Source organism: Myotis davidii, unplaced genomic scaffold (assembly GCF_000327345.1).
Source record: "Myotis davidii unplaced genomic scaffold, ASM32734v1 scaffold698, whole genome shotgun sequence".
Lineage (NCBI taxonomy): Eukaryota > Metazoa > Chordata > Mammalia > Chiroptera > Vespertilionidae > Myotis > Myotis davidii.
This window is the reverse complement of record NW_006290032.1, coordinates 2,912,769-2,929,179: the sequence shown is the minus strand read 5'-3', so window position 1 is coordinate 2,929,179 and position 16,411 is coordinate 2,912,769. Positions and strand designations below refer to the sequence as shown.

General features: G+C 51.0%; 1 protein-coding gene across 2 annotated transcripts; it reads left to right on the top strand.

The window, feature by feature from the left end:
- Positions 1-67: 67 nt before the first annotated feature.
- On the top strand, positions 68-6,212 carry MAD2L1 (MAD2 mitotic arrest deficient-like 1 (yeast)). 2 transcript variants are annotated; one of them, XM_015563370.1, is made up of 5 exons: positions 68-180; positions 391-537; positions 3,814-3,934; positions 4,779-4,882; positions 5,438-6,212. In XM_015563370.1, exons 2-5 carry the CDS (start codon positions 501-503, stop codon positions 5,608-5,610), a joined length of 435 nt encoding a protein of 144 aa, XP_015418856.1. In that variant the 5' UTR covers positions 68-180; positions 391-500; the 3' UTR covers positions 5,611-6,212. The 2 variants fall into 2 exon arrangements, with proteins under 2 accessions (XP_015418856.1, XP_015418855.1); XM_015563369.1 differs by lacking the exons at positions 68-180; positions 391-537 and adding an exon at positions 1,078-1,257.
- Positions 6,213-16,411: the final 10,199 nt, after the last annotated feature.

Below are 16,411 nucleotides of genomic sequence, written 5' to 3'. Positions count from 1 at the left end.
AGGGCGAGGGGAGAGGGAGGACAGGGGAGGGGAAGGGTCGGGGGGAGGGGCTTTCGGCGCGCCCGGCTGTGACAGCTGCAAACCACGTGGTGGGCGTTGGGGCGCGGATTGCAATGGGATGACATTGGCAGCGGTAACCTGCGCCTTTGGCATGTTTCTTCTGTTGCCATAGAGATGCAGGTATCTCTCTCTTCCTTGGAAGCCAGATTTTGAGGATGTTTAGTGGCACTTTATCCCACGCTGCTCTCAGCAAGACGCAAAAACACGTGTGCTCAGGCATTGACAGCCCAGCACCACGCGCCAAACCCGGGCCCGCAGCCGCCGCTGCCTCTGCTCGATTGTACGGGGTTAGAAATCGGTAACGTATAACATCACCTCTTTCGCTCGCAGCATTTGGCATCAACAGCATTTTGTATCAGCGCGGCATTTATCTGTCCGAAACCTTCACTCGCGTGCAGAAGTACGGGCTCACCTTGCTGGTCACCACGGACCCCGCGCTCATGAAGTACCTGAGCAACGTGGTGGAGCAGCTGAAAGGTAGGACCCCTGGGAGCAGGTGGGGCTCGGCAGGCCTTCCAGAACCCACGGGTTCCAGGTTTGTCAGCTGTGCACATAAAGGCGTAACACAAGCGACCCTCTCAAGTACAGCGACCCTCCTGGTGGGAGGAAGCACATAGCATCGTTGACACTAGGGATCTGGTAGACAGTCTAACAAAACGGCCTCCATCGTCTCCCTTAAAAAGGCACTTTTGCAGTTTGGGTGGCCAAATGGAACCAGTTGAATCCTGTATAATAAAAGCCTAATATACAAATTGTCCCTTCAACCAGGAGTATGGCCGGAAGTTCAACCAGAGGGCGGAGAATGTCGTGGAGTTTTCAGGCGGCAGGGGAAGGAAGGCACCCCAGCCGGCAGCTCCTAGGTAGCTTAACTTTTTTGGTGCGATGGTAAATGGGATTGTTTTTATAATCTCTCCTTCTGTAAGTTCACTATTGGTGTATAGAAATGCCATAGATTTCTTGGCATTAATTTTGTATCCGCCGCCGCTGCCTCTGCTCGATTGTACGGGGTTAGAAATCGGTAACGTATAACATCACCTCTTTCGCTCGCAGCATTTGGCATCAACAGCATTTTGTATCAGCGCGGCATTTACCCGTCCGAAACCTTCACTCGCGTGCAGAAGTACGGGCTCACCTTGCTGGTCACCACGGACCCCGCGCTCATGAAGTACCTGAGCAACGTGGTGGAGCAGCTGAAAGGTAGGACCCCTGGGAGCAGGTGGGGCTCGGCAGGCCTTCCAGAACCCACGGGTTCCAGGTTTGTCAGCTGTGCACATAAAGGCGTAACACAAGCGACCCTCTCAAGTACAGCGACCCTCCTGGTGGGAGGAAGCACATAGCATCGTTGACACTAGGGATCTGGTAGACAGTCTAACAAAACGGCCTCCATCGTCTCCCTTAAAAAGGCACTTTTGCAGTTTGGGTGGCCAAATGGAACCAGTTGAATCCTGTATAATAAAAGCCTAATATACAAATTGTCCCTTCAACCAGGAGTATGGCCGGAAGTTCAACCAGAGGGCGGAGCTGGTGGTGGTGGCTGCAGGCGGCAGGGGAAGGAAGGCACCCCAGCCGGCAGCCAGTAAGCAGTAGGGATCCGACCCATGCGGGAATTTAATGCACTGGGCCTCCAGTTTTACATAATTATGATCGTTTTTATTATCGGTGGAAAAAACTCACTATGTGTTCTTAACGATATAGTTCCTGTACGTGCATGAAGTCTAAAGCCATCATTACTAAGTTCAAGTAAATAAAATTGTATTCAATGTGAGAACTAAGACTTCAAAGGAGTAAGAAGAAAAGTAACTCAATAATAGAACAGATAGTAGAGTGTTATCATTTTCACCTGTTTCCATTTGTCTTTTTCAAAGAATCCAGCCTGAGTTTAAACATTTCATTTTTTTCCAGAAGTTCCTGTGTGGTGGGAGCAGTCCTGGTTCCCACCTTTCTTTCCTTCCTTTATATTTCCATGTTTCCCTTCCATGTTTCTTTCCACTCGAGATCCTCACTTCCCCTTGTTCTGAGCTGTGGGATGTTTCTCCCCATCTGCCCATTGGTGTCCAAAAAGGCTACAGTGGTCATTTTGTCAGAATCTTTAATCCACGAATCCTATTTTTGTTTGCTTGTTTCAAGTATCTTTATTTTTAAAATTTCATGGTATTTTTTGTTAACTTCAGGGCTTAATCGCCCATAGCCTGTCACAGGGCTGCACTCAGATGGTTTGGCCTGGAAGCCTGTGGCAGCTGCGGTCTAGGTCTTCACCTTGATTTGATGGGAAGCGAGACGTGGCTAAGCTGCGCCCGTGACATTTCATCTCACGTGTTTCTAGACCTTGCTGTGTAACGTCTGTCTTTGTTTTAGTTAAAACTGAGGACTTACCCTTTTTAAAGGTGAATTGTTCGGTCTGTTCGAAACCAGCCTCCACCCTCTTTGTTCTCACTTGTGTTTCTGACTTCTCTGTTTCGGTTTGGATGATTTACAATTTTAAACAAAAAAGTTACCACCTACCCCAAAATCTTCACATTACCACCCAACCTCCTCCTGTTCAGAGCTAGAATGATACAGAGTTGTGGGTCTCTGCCAGGGCGGGCAAGGCCAGGAGGCCAGTTCCAGCATATGGCCTGTGTTTTGTACTGTCCGCAAGCTAACAATATTTTTTACAAATTTAAAAGAATGTGCAGCAGAGATCTAGGTGGCCCACAGCCTAAAATATTACTAAATTGTTTTCTGTCTCTTTAAAAAGCACACTGCTGATTCCTGAATATACTTTCCATTTCTTCAGGGCCCAGTCTCCCTTCTCTCCAGGCGCTAGATGGCCCTGTGCACCGCTGTGTGCCATTCAGACTCCTGCGCCCAGGCCTCCCCAGCTCCGGCCCCAGGGAGTGCGGCGGTCTGAGGTGCTTCAGTGTCACACACAGAGCTGAGCGGGGCATCCCCCTTCCAGTCCTCTGGCCTCAGGGACTGCATCAGCCGTGCAGCCAGTTACAGGCCGGAAACGGGCATTGCCCTGATCGCGCCTCTTGCTTACGCTCGCAGGCAGTCCAGCTCCCCTTCATGGTATAACCACGACATCGCCAGGCCTCTCTACTGCCCCGTCTCCCAGTTCCCCTGCAGGCCTTGCCCACCTCCTGCCTGTGTCACTAGCCAGTGTCCCTTCTTGCCTCCAGTCCCTGCCCCTCGTCGCAGCCAGACGACAGTTTGAAATGCAAGTCTGGTTACGTCGCGCTGCTTTAGGCAGCCGTGCCTCCCTGGGCTCTGGAGGTGGCATGTCTTGAATTTGTGCTCTCCCTCCTCACCGCGGCGGTATTGACCTGCCAGTCCTCCCTCTGTCCTGCACTTCCCTTTGGAGTGCAGGACTCGGTCCCTCCTTCTCGCTCTTGTGCTGGTTAGTGCTGTGGGTTCTTAGAACCAGACTCGTCTCCCCGAGTGAGAACTGCTGGGGGGTCTGTTATCCCACTTTGTACTCATTGCACCGTGGAGCTCACCTTCCAGGCAGTCATCACAGCGATGGTTTGACATCTGTTGGTGCGATGGTTAGATCAGCGCCAGCTTCCTGCGTCCCCGCTGGGAACAGGAGAGGGAGGCCGCCAGGTCACTGCCCCCTGCACCCAGTGCTGTCCCCACTAACAGGCCCAGGGAACGGGCTAGGCTGTGGCTGGGCAGCGTTTGTGTGCGGCAGGAGGAGTGGGAGGAGGGAGGTGTGCTGAGGTGCCCGCGGAGCATCTCTGACCAGCAGGGCGCCCCCTGCCTGTGCCGCAGATTGGCTATACAAGTGCTCTGTGCAGAAGCTGGTGGTGGTCATCTCAAATATTGAAGACGGGGAGGTCCTGGAGAGGTGGCAGTTTGACATCGAGTGTGACAAGACGGCCAGAGATGACAGGTGAGTGTGAATTAAGTTATTTCCACTTCCATGTATTTTTTCCAAAACTTGTTTTCTGTACTGAAATGAGTCCTGGTTATATTGAACTCATTCCTTAAGGTAGACTTCGTTGCTAACATACGTTAATTTGTTTCAGTCCCTGGGGAAGAGACTTGCTGAGGGGAGCAGGTCACTGGTTTGTACAGAGTGTACGTTACCTGCCCCCTTCAGTCTCTATAGGAGAGGCCCAGACTTTTTGTCTGGGGAGTGTGCAGAGCTGCACACGGTTTGCTAGGTGGGCCACTCAGGGTGTGTTTGAAGGTACTTTTAGCCACAGGGATAATCCTAGGCTCTCCCAGGTCCGGTGCAGCTCTAGTCCTTCCTTCCTTGCTCTTAAGTGTCCAGACCCCCGAGGGGAAGCGCCCACCGTGAGGTGCTGGCGTCAAGCACTGTCCGGGGCGGCTCCGCTGTGAGGGAAGTCACGTTTGCTTCTGCAGTCTTTGGGCTACACAGGAAGCGTGTGGCCTGTGAGGACTATTTGAGGCAGCGGGGAAGTTGGCATTGGGCATCACTACAAGTGCCGAGTGATTATGCCCAGCACATTTTCCATACTGCTGCCCATTCTACTTTTCAGATCGGGTGCGCATCTGATCCTAGTAGATGAGTGGGTAGAGGAAATGAGATAACGGCACAGATGGTGCCCCTAGCACAGGTCCTACGGATGTACTGAGACTCATTTAAAGGAAAACGAACTCCTAAAGTTTACTTGATTGACTTGGAAGCATTTCACCAGGTAAATAATGCTATCAATGTTTGAAATAATGTAACAACTAAAAGTGAATGATTGGCTTGGTCTCCTTGACAGTGCACCCAGGGAGAAGTCTCAGAAAGCCATTCAGGACGAGATCCGCTCAGTCATCAGACAGATCACCGCCACGGTGACCTTCCTGCCGCTGCTGGAGGCTTCCTGTGAGTAGTTAGTGTCTCTCACGGGCTTCAGAAGATTAAGCTGTGGCTTTAAGAATGGCCCCTTTATTAATGTCCTCTTAGCTAGCCACAGGTGCTGTGAGTGGGGAAGAAGTCATTCTAAGGCAAAAGTTACACAGTGCATTCCAGGAAATGCGGGCATGCTGAGGAGGGGCTGACAGCATTCAGCAGTCTGGTGTCATTCCTGTCGCATTCTCGCTTTCTGCATGTTCCGTGTACATAACTAAGACCATGGCTGTGATGACGCCTGCTCTCCGGCGGCTCCTTCACACACCGGACAGCTCCTGACCCCTGCGCAGCATGCGCGCCGCAGCTCACACGCCATTTCACGTAATGAGACACTCGGCAAATAGTTTATAATGGTTTTCTTGTTATAAAAACAAAACTTGAATAAGGTTCCATTGAGGATGAGCGATAACCTGGTGCTTAGAGACCAGGCCAAACTGTCTGGTCTCACTGCCCGTCATTCACCATGGAGACGGGGAGGGCGGTGTTTCGAGAACACAATGTGCTTCAATGATCTTATCCCCAATTTAGGTTCGTTTGACCTGCTGATCTACACAGACAAAGACTTGGTTGTGCCTGAGAAGTGGGAAGAGTCCGGACCGCAGTTCATTGCCAATTCTGAGCAGGTCCGCCTGCGCTCCTTCACGACGACCATCCACAAGGTGAACAGCATGGTGGCCTACAAGATCCCCGTCAACGACTGAAGGGGCCGGGGCGGAATGGAATCCCACACGTGTGCCCTGAGGCCAAGTCAACGTAGTTCTTGTTTTGTTTCATTGATACTTTTGAGGTGGGGAAACTTAGCCTTGTACTTTCACTGCACTGTGCGCTGTCCATTTGTTTGTGCCTGTTTGACTTTCCATGGGGTTGGCATGATTTCCATGGGGTTGGCACTGTTCGTGGAAGGGAACCAGCAGATCATGTCAGCACTGGAACGTTTGAAGGTGGAAACTGGAGATGGGAAACTTGCTATTCAGCAAAGTGCCTTCCTAAATCAGAACTTTCAGTCAAGTAGCCTGACTCCGAGTCTAGGTGAATATGGAACAGCAGAAGAAATACAAATATCAGAATCTTTGTTTAGTTCTAAAGTAACTGATCAGCCACAGTCACAGTATTCCTAGCAGGTCTTTTTGCAATTTATTTCATTTGTATAGTTTCCATATTGAAAACCCTCAATTACTTGACTTTAATGTACATAATTTATACTTACAAATCTGTCGCTATTTCTCCTGTTTCAATTCCGCTGATAGAGAAATCTTAATGTCTTTTTGTGTTTTATAAAATCAAGCTTTAAATGACTGATAAAGTTACATGTGCATGTTTTAAATTTGTCCTAAGATATCTTTACATGGGTGTGGGGTTACTCCAGGTAAACAGTGATAAAGATGGACTCAGTACAGTAGTTCCCCGTCGGGTTTGGTTCCATGGTTTCAGTTACGCGGCCAACCACAATCTGGAAATATGAAATGGACAGTTCCCGAGAGAATCCATCGCGCACTGAGGTTTCAGATTGTGTGTAGTGTGACGAGACCTTGTGCTGTCTAGCTCTGCCTCCCTGGGGACATGTGTCACCGCTTTGTCCAGTGTTTCCACACAGTAGTTCTCCCAGCCCATCAGTCACCTGGTAGCTATCTTAGTTATCAGATCACCTATGGAGGGACCACAGTGCCTGTGTTCAGGTCACCCTTAGTTACTTCATCATTGCCCCAAAGTGCAAGGGCAGTGAGGCTGCCAATTCAGAAATGCCAGAGAAACCATAAAGGGCTTCCTTACAGCGCACAGGTGTGTAGGTGTAGGCAAAACCAGTGTACAAGGGCTGTGGTACTACCGTTTCAGGAGTCCACGGGTGATCTGGGAACTAGCGTATTACCCGACGGATCAGGGCTGGCTGCTGTACAGCAAGTGCTTTCTTGTGCCAACTGGGGTGTAGGCCTCAGGATACGAGTGAGTCTTAAAGACCAGGTTCCACACGAGGGTGATGCCTCGCCCTGGCCTTGGATGGGGCTGACTGGAGGAATGAAAACATTCCAGAGGTGCTCACGCAGGTCTGACAGCCCCTGAAGGACCCTCTGCCCAGGCCGCCAGTGAGATGGAGAAGTCAGGCCTCTGGGAACGTTTCCACGGAGACACCTCCATCTGGACCAGCTGGCTTTTGCTGTGTAGAAAGGTCAAGCCTTTTCCCTGCGAGTCTGCAGGGGACTGTGGCCTGTGTCCTTCCCATCGTGTGGGCAGTCACGTGTCTCATCTCCCACTGAGGTGTGGTGGCTGTCCGGACCCTGAAACTTCCCACAGTCCACGGAGCGGGGCCCTGCTCACGGCGGAGCCCGTTTCAGGGGGCAGGAAGTGCTCTTCCCGGGAGAGGGGCAGGGACACCTGATGGATGGGATCTCAGACCTGGGCTGTGCACTGTTTCTGTAAAGGGCCAGGCATGTGGGCTCGTAGCAGCCTCAGACACCGGAACCGATGAGCACGGCTTCGTGCAGTGACGTGCGGACTTGGGGCTGTTCTGGCCCATGGCCTGTGGCTGCCGACCTGTGACCATCACATTGGCTCTTTGGGTCTCAAGTGTTCAACCTCCACCTGGCTCAGAGCATTTGATTTCTGATATTTAAGGCTCATCATTTCAAACATCACCTGTTGTCTCCATCCATGTCTCAGATTGGATGTCCTCCCTGACACCTTGCTGGCTATTCGAGGACACCCCATAGTGGTTCCCATCTGCAAACCTCAAAGGGAGGTTCTTGGGGACGTGGTGCATCGAGAGACGAACCAGCATAAAGGCTCTGTACCTCCACTTTCAATCACTATAAACACAGAGGCCGAGTTAACATTATTAGAATGCATTTGAGTTTCTTAGGTTCATTACCCTTCTTTACGTTTTAGAATATAGACTCAAAAATTATTAGCTTAATGTTGGTGTCCACCTAGACATTAAAATTTATTGTACTTTCTCTTCATTTTGTTGCTTACTCTAAAAATGTATCTTAATTTTATTATACCCTCAAGATCAGAATAGCTATATAACTCTACACTGTAAAAACCTGTATTTTCCACCAGATGTCACTAATGCAATATTCATATTAGGATGAATTTCCTTTGATGCTAAAGACTATAATCAGCTTTTCTTATTAGAAGTTAACATTGAGATTTCCGGCTACAAAAATATAAAAACGTCAGGGGAGAAATACAGCATCTGTTCTTTGCCAAGCACTTTCACATGAATTATTTCACTCAATTCTCATGCTTTCGTGTGTCCAGAACAAATTGGTTTTCCTTTACTGTCCTTTACGGAGCCTGACTTCTTACACTTTCCCCAATGCATAGTAAGGACCAAAGGTAAGGGACTTAATCCTGTACTTTATCTGCGTATTTCAGAATAAACCACGCATGAGTTTGTGAGCAGTTGTGACACAGTTTTCCAGCCAATCGGAAGAATTGTTCATTAAGTAACTGCAGTTACTCTTTGGGGAATTAAAGTTTTGGCTTAATGAGTAAACAATTTATATTTCTTTTTTTATTAAATGTACGAAATCACATTTCAGTTACTTTGTTCGATGTAACCATGATACAAGCTTGTGTTGGAATACCTATGGGACAGAACTTGTCTACTGAACTAAATATTCTATTAGTTCTCTGATCTAAAAACATCTTTCAAGATCTTTCCGTTCTTCACGAACATGGCTCCGCAAGCCAGCAGTATTAGCTGACGCTTGTTTTTAAAAATCCAGTTGGGAACGCTACTTAATCTCCATTAGAGTTGACAATCCTGCTCCAATCTGGCAAAAACACTGTAGCCCTGGCAACAAAACTATTAGAAAAGGCCTGGCGAGAAGAATGTCAGCTGACCTCGGACAGTTTATGTGACCATTTCGCCTATTTCTGTCCTCTTGCCATTTGATCTATTTTTATGCTGGAGAAACATAATATGTCCATTTATTTGTATCAAGTCCATTCTCATCCACATGCATCTGCCCCGTTTTGCTGGGCCAGCTCGCTTGCACAAAGGAACACCATCAGATCACAATCTTTATTGTCTTGGAGTCTTATCTGCTGGAAAGGGCTCAGAGGCAGCAGGGCCTCCCGGACTGCATTTCCCTGCAAGAAAAAAGCTCAACCGTCTCAAACAACCGTCCCGGGAGGGACACGTCCAGGTTCTTGCGGAGCGGCAGCCCCCCTGCCCCACACAGAGACGTGGGCTCAGTGGCTGGAAAGGCTGGGTTGTGGCATCCAAACCACTTCACGTCTAAACCACAGTCTGGGAGCACCGAGTGCAGCCAGGGCAGCCAGGAGAGCTCCGTGGGGGTGGCTCAGAGCTCCTGGGCCCATGGGCGTCTCCTGTAGGTGCTGCACACGTGCCCAGCCTGCCTCCCAGGGAGTGGGGCTGGGTTGGTGGGAAGAGGAAGGTGGGCCACAGCCTGTGTTCTTGGAAGCCAGTGATGGGACTGGGGAGAGCCAGGCAGAAAGAAGGAGGCAGTCTGAGTCCCAGTGAGGAGTCCCCGGAGGAAGGAACAGCCCAGAACCTCAATCCAGGGCCTGGAGAGAGAGGCGTGGAGGGAGAAAAAGGCCTCCATCCAAAATGAGGGCTCAGAGGTCGGCTGCTGCCTCATGAGTCCCAGAGGACAGCCACGATGAGGAAACGTTTACCGGGAGAGACAGTCCTTCCTAGAATATCTTCAGCTTGATTCGTGGCAGGGAGGGGCCCAGGCCTCCAGTTAGTTCCTGACATGCTGATCTTGGTCCTCACAACAGCCCCAGAGGTTATCTTCCCCGTCTTACACATGGACACTGAGGTTCAGGGAGGTCAGGGAATCTGCACGATTTCAAACCCCCAGAGCCCATGCCCAACCCAGCACCAGGCCACCTTTCTCTCCACTGTCTCACCCGGCGCCTCTGAGAGACCAGAGAACGGGGCGGGGCCCAGTAGTGTCATGTGACTTGACCTAGATAGCACGTGGTCAGGGAGCTTTAAACATTTCTATGCAATTATGCAATGTGGTTAAGTCATTACGTAATGTATTTCTCTAATTACTTGTGTATTTATGTAATGCAATTAAGTAATTAAGTATTTTAATCTGTATTCAGTGAAAGATAATGTTATCACAAGCAAAAATTTTTTAAGGTACACATTGGATATTTGAGAGAAATATCACTAGAAGTATGGGAGATATGCAAATGTAGGAAAATGATGAAGATGAGGGCCATAGGAGGCCTGAGAAATCAGTTGGTGTGGTCCTGCCAAGGCATTAGGGTGGGTTAATTAAAGGTTTGACCAAATATAGCAGGTTAATTTTGTGTGTGTTCTATTATATTTGCAGGCTAACTTTTAAGTGGATAATTTTTTATGGCTCTCAATGATGTTATGACTATCCAAATGGCCCTTTGCGGAAAAAAAGGTTTCCCACCGCTGGCATAGAAGGAAGGCCCATTGCACCTGGGCCGGTCCAGCGTGAGCCAGGGTGGGCTGGCCCCCAGCAGGCAGCCCGCATGCTCACAGGCTCCCGCTCTCACCATCCTGACCCCCCGCCCCCCAGCTTCCTTCCACACAGTCCCTCTGCAGCTGCTGGTGGGCAGTCGGCCTTGTGCCCAAAGAGTCACACAGGACTCCAGGCAGCACCCTGAACCGAAAACCCACTCCCTGGTCTATTTCTTACCACTGACGATGCCCAGCCACGATGTCCAGAATAGCTCACCAGACCATTTCAAGAGAACACAAAGGCTTCATCAACAACATAAAAATGTGCCAAATTTGGACAATATGAAAGAAACTCCTCATTATCCAACCTCCCCTCAAACTAACTGCATGTGCAAATAAAAGCCACAGAAATGAAAGTCAAGGCCTCTGTTCCCAATTTGTACAGCTGGCCCGGCTCAGCGGAGGGTCTGGCTCGGCCACGGTTCCGGGGCTGCAGCTGGTCCCCGCCTGTCCCTCACAGGAGTGGGCGGGGCTACCCAGCCTCTTCAAAGTTCATGCCAACCAGTTCTGCTCTCCAGGGGCTCAGCGACCACAAAAGGCAAAAGCAGAACGATGGTCCCCAAATGAAATGGCCGATGAACTACATGACGGCAGCCGCTCTCAGTTACTGCGTTTAGAGCTCTTTCGTGGAGTTAAAAGAATTACAGTGGCGCCCTAACCGGTTTGGCTCAGTGGATAGAGCGTCAGCCTGTGGACTCAAGGGTCCCAGGTTCGATTCCGGTCAAGGGCATGTACCTTGGCTGCGGCACATCCCCAGTAGCAGCTGTGCAGGAGGCAGCTGGTTGATGTTTCTCTCTCATCGATGTTTCTAACTCTCTTTCCCGCTCCCTTCCTCTCTGTAAAAAAATCAATAAAATATATATTTTTTTAAAAAAGAATTACAGTGGCAAAGCTTTGGCTGCCGCACGTACAGGGGACTGCAATCCACGACTCAGCAACGCGCCCTGATCTTCCCAAGGCGTTTTCTCTCCTGTGTCCTTTGCTTCACTCCCAGGAGAAGATGGTCTCAGAAACAGACCACATCTTTCCCAAAGGATCCCTAAGGGCCAGTCACTCACAACCCTGGTTGCAGAGAAGTATCACTCATGCCCCAGCGGCATGGCTCAGTGGGTGAGCGTGGACCTATGAACCAGGAGGTCACGGTTTGATTCCGGGTCAGGGCACATGCCCGGGTTGCGGGCTCGATCCCCAGTGGGCGGCATGTATGAGGCAGCCAATCCATGATTCTCTCTCATCATTGTTTCTATCTCTCTCTCCCTCTCCCTTCCTCTCTGATATCTATACAAGTATATATATTTAAAGAATCCATGGAAAACCAGGCCCCTGATGTCCACCTTTCCCATCACTCGTGTGTACCTACAAAAACAACTCAAAATTCAGAAGAGACCAACAGGAAACTGAGAGAAGGCCCGGTGGAAAAGATGTAACAGCTGACTCCTGGAGGAAACAGATAAGTATGAGAACAGACAAAAAAATTGATCTGAAGAAGCCAAACACATCTTCAGAGTCAAGAAGCCAAAGGATGGGTGGGCTTAAACCAGTGGTCTGCAAACTCCTTAGTCAAGAGAGCCAAATATCAACAGGATAACGATTGAAATGTCTTTTGAGAGCCAAATTTTTTAAACTTAAACCATATCGGTAGGTACATTGTTATTAACTTAATTAGGGTGCTCCTAAGCTGGCCTTTGCTAAAAACGTCCCCAATTTGATTGAGGTCCGTTTGCTGAGGTCGACCCCTTCCAACTCTCCCATCCATACTCGTCTTGTAGCCAGTCTCACTCAACTCGTGCATGAATCGCGCGCCCATGGGCCTGCCTGCGCCATGTCTCCCGTCTCCTGACCGACTGACCGACACCCCCCACTTCTTCTAAGGCCACTTCTTCAAAATAGACTCGCCCAGGCCGAAAACCAACTTCTGTGCAAGGGCCATGAAGTTTCAATCGCACTGTACGTGCGCCTGCACGTGGTATTTTGTGGAAGAGCCACACTCAAGGGGCCAAAGAGCCACATGTGGCCCGTGAGCCGCGGTTTGCCGACCACTGGTCTAAAAGGAGAACAATCAGAGGAGAAACTTTCCTGGGAGGGACCGCATCACCGCCGAGTGAGCACTGCCACCGGAAGTCTTCGAGGTTGAACTTAAGGAATCCCCTTTGACCTTGACACTTGGAATGCTCATCTTTCCATTTCCAGGAGGGAAGGCTGCCCTTTTCTCCGGGTAGATAGAGCTGTTTGTCCTTCAGGAAGGAGTGGTCTCACCGTTGGAGTAATGCCAACGCTTTTCAATTTGCAGTGAATCAACATACAAACAACATTTGAAAGGCAATGGTGACTGTGCCTAACGCTGACTAGCGTGAACACAGAAAATGTCAATGAAGATGGGAGCCCGCGTCTAAGGCAGCCGAGCGGCGTGGGCAGTGGAATCAGACACCGAGGCTTCTCACCTTATACAGCAGTGAGGGAGACAGCCTACCGAGCGGTGTAGCACAACAGAGAGTCTAAGCAATGTCTAAAATTACAGGTAACCGCCGAGGAGCCCAGTCACAGAACGGGCCGGCCTAGGCCAGTGACGGCGAACCTTTTGAGCTCCGCGTGTCAGCATTTTGAAAAACCCTAACTTAACTCTGGTGCCGTGTCACATATGGAAATTTTTTGATATTTGCAACCATAGTAAAACAAAGACTTATATTTTCGATATTTATTTTATATATTTAAATGCCATTTAACAAAGAAAAATCAACCAAAACGATGAGTTCGCGTGTCACCTCTGACACGCGTGTCATAGGTTCGCCATCACTGGCCTAGGCGGAGCCGGATGAAGACACGTGACGAAGTTCTCACCTCTCGGGGGAAAGGAACTGGAATTGGGAAATAAGAAATGGAAGCAGTAATAGTGTTGGAGGGGAGCCGGGGGGACACCAGCACAGAACAGATGTGTTAGAACGCCGGAGCTAAATTAGAAACGGGGTGGGGGGAGCGAGATCAGCTGTAGCATTTCCTTGGCATTTCTCTGTATTGTTTGATTTTTTTAAAATGTGTGTGTGTGTGTGTGTGTGTGTGTGTGTGTGTGTTCCTTTTACACTTAGAAGTTAAAAGTGAAAACCAAACAGACAAAACCCACTTCTGCAGCTGCAGCTTGTGGCCCCGCTGCCCCAGCCGCCTGCTCTCTCCCCACGGGATGCCAGACCCTCCGGGGGCAGGAAGGAGCTCAGGACGCTCAGGAGCGTCTCCCCGGAGCCAGGGTTTCGGGGTGCTTTTTGTCTGTGCTGTGTTCCCTCTTGTCAATGGCCCACCTTTTAGAACACCAGCTTCTGACTGTTTCCATCTGTCCCGGGACCCCCTGTAAGATGCTTGGCAGCGGTCTGACCGCCAGGCTGGCACTGATGGGATCCTGGTACACCCCTTCCCTTTTTTCATTTTGACTCGGGAGCCTGCCGAGGAACGACACGTCCACAGGAGAACGGTGACCGTGACTATGATCAGGACACGCGGCATGTGGCGTATTGCTAAGCCAGAACGCACTGCTAAGGGAAGCGGGGCGGGGGTTACCCGCTGCTCCTGGGCTCACGGGAGCCTGGAGACCACACGCGTGGGGACTGGGGACAAGAGTTTTGTGGAGACTGAGCACACCCCCCCCCCCTCGAAGCCTGGAAGTACCACGGGATGGGCACTAGACCCGAGGAGGCATGGAGACCAGCATCTGGGCTGGCAGCCAGCCTCCGATGGACTCTGGAAGCAGAGTCCACCCGCATCACCAACAAGAGGGAACAGCACACACCAGGGAAGTGAGCGCACAGATCAGGGCTGGCATGCGTGGCTGCTGAGGGGCAGCTCTGCTCAGTGCGGACAGCAAGCTGGACACAGTATTTGCATGTGTTTAAAAATCTGACTGTGAAAAATATCGCATTCAAATACTTTTTACCTTATTTGCTGATGGCAACTTCACTCCCTCCTCACCTGCCCTGGGCAGAGCGCCTGAAGGTTAACCTGATCTCAGGTGGGGGCAGCAGAGGGCGGAGGGCAGTGCAGAGAGCCCCGGGTGGCCTGCAGCCCCCCGGGCCTCTCTGTGGAGGTGGGACCAGGTCTCAGGTGGCAGAAGCGGGTGCAGAGGGCCAGGGTCAGGAGGGACAGTGCTCCCAGTGACAGTGATGCAGGCGGGGCCCCAGCCCAGAGTATCATAGAGACGTGACCAGTTAGATCCCAGGAGAATCCCTGAGAACACTTCATGGTCTGACTGCTGCTCCCAGCGTGTGGCCCCAGGGCCTGGCTCTGGGAAGTCACGGTGCCCATATCCCCTGGCCGCTGGCTAGGCCTCCTGTCTGGGGTTGGCACAGGCACCAGCGGTGGCCACATGCTCCACACCCCCACTGGGGAAGAGAGACCAGCATGTGGGCACCCAATGCAGACGCTGATGAAACCCCAGACACTTGACAATTAAAGCACCGGAGCCAACCTAACCACGATATAGCTGAAGGAGGTGTTCTTCCTCCTCCTGAGAAGAAACACCGTTTAGTGTGTGAATCATGTACAGCGTGGCCAGGGTGAGCCTGAGGAGGGGCTATGAAGGATTAAAAAAGAGACAGACAAGAGAATACAGCTGGGGCTAGGTGGATCTCTAGTGCCTGGATGAGGACACAGAGAGACACAGCCTGCAAGCCAAGCTTTATTTTATAGTCAGATCAAACAAGGGAAGTGGGCAACATGTTTACAAGGTTCTTGTGAGTTTCACCTTGTTTTTGCAGCACTTGCTGCACCTCCCACAGCCCATTAGCTACCCAGGAAGGAGCAAGGGAGGACTAGAAGGTTAAGCTTAATTATGGTAGGAGGGCTCTGCCCTCCAAACTGGGACTTGTTTGTGGCCCTGCAGTCCGAGGCTTGGCCCTAGAGCCGCTCCCTACAAGTGTGGAAACTGCACATGGCTTTGAAGTAGACAAACCCGACTCCTGAACTGTGAGGTCTCGGCTCCCAGTCACTGTCCTGAGCCCCAGTTTCTCCCTCAAGAGTGGAAGTTGGATGCCTACCTCCTAGACCAGGGGTGGGCAAACTTTTTGACTCGAGGGCCACAATGGGTTCTTAAACTGGACCGGAGGGCCGGAACAAAAGCATGGATGGAGTGTTTGTGTGAACTAATATAAATTCAAAGTAAACATCATTACATAAAAGGGTACAGTCTTTGTTTTCAATAGTTTTATTCATTTCAAATGGGGCGGATCTGGCCCGCGGGCCGTAGTTTGCCCATGGCTGTCCTAGACCCTCTGCCGGGAGATGAGCCAAGGGGCATGAGCTGCCTGGGGATGGCTTGGCCATGCGCTTCCTGCGCTGACACCGGCAGCCTTCTACCTCCAGGATCTCCTGTGCCTCTGAGTGCACACCACTGTGCCCATAGCACTGCCATCATCCACCGAGGGGTGGGGGGCAGGTACCACACTAAGTTTTCTCTAGCGTTACCTCATTCAGTTCTTGTAACAAAGCAAAAAGGAACCAAAGCTTGAGTATCTGGAGAGTTCTCATCTATCCATCCCACAGACACTAGAAGCTGGTCTAGGAGGGACAGTGGGCGTGGCTGAGGCCTGTCCCAGGAGCCAGCAGGTGAGCAGTCCCAGCGGCCTGGTGCCAGGAGCAGAGGTGGGGTCCCAGCAGCAGAAAGGCAGGGTTTGAACGGGGACGGGGGCAGGACAGGGTGACTGGGCTCCTGGTGCTGGTGGAGGGGCCGTGGCTCTGCCGGAGGCGTGGGCTGCTCTTTAGGAAGAGGGAGCCTGACTCCCAGGCCCCTTCAGTGTGAAAAGGTGGGGCCAGCTCCTCGGCTTCCCACGCCAGACAGCTTCCCACTGAGGCTTGAGGTGGGACCCCCAACAGGACGGCCACCGGGTGGGCCCAGAATGCGGGGCATTGAGCCAGAGCATTCTTCCCAAACCTTAGGAGCCCATGAAGTTGGCCTTGCAACATGTTGGACTTGCTTGGGATGCTCACCGTTCCTTCCTCCCTCCCTCCCTCCCTCCTTTCCTTCCTTCCTCCCTCCCTTCCTTCTTCCTTTC

Coding starts and splice junctions, on each gene's coding strand:
- MAD2L1 (XM_015563370.1), top strand. CDS start 501: ATGAAGTACCTGAGCAACGTGGTGGAGCAGCTGAAAG. Junction 3,935..4,778: donor AAGACGGCCAGAGATGACAG/GTGAGTGTGAAT, acceptor TCTCCTTGACAG/TGCACCCAGGGAGAAGTCTC. Junction 4,883..5,437: donor GCCGCTGCTGGAGGCTTCCT/GTGAGTAGTTAG, acceptor TCCCCAATTTAG/GTTCGTTTGACCTGCTGATC.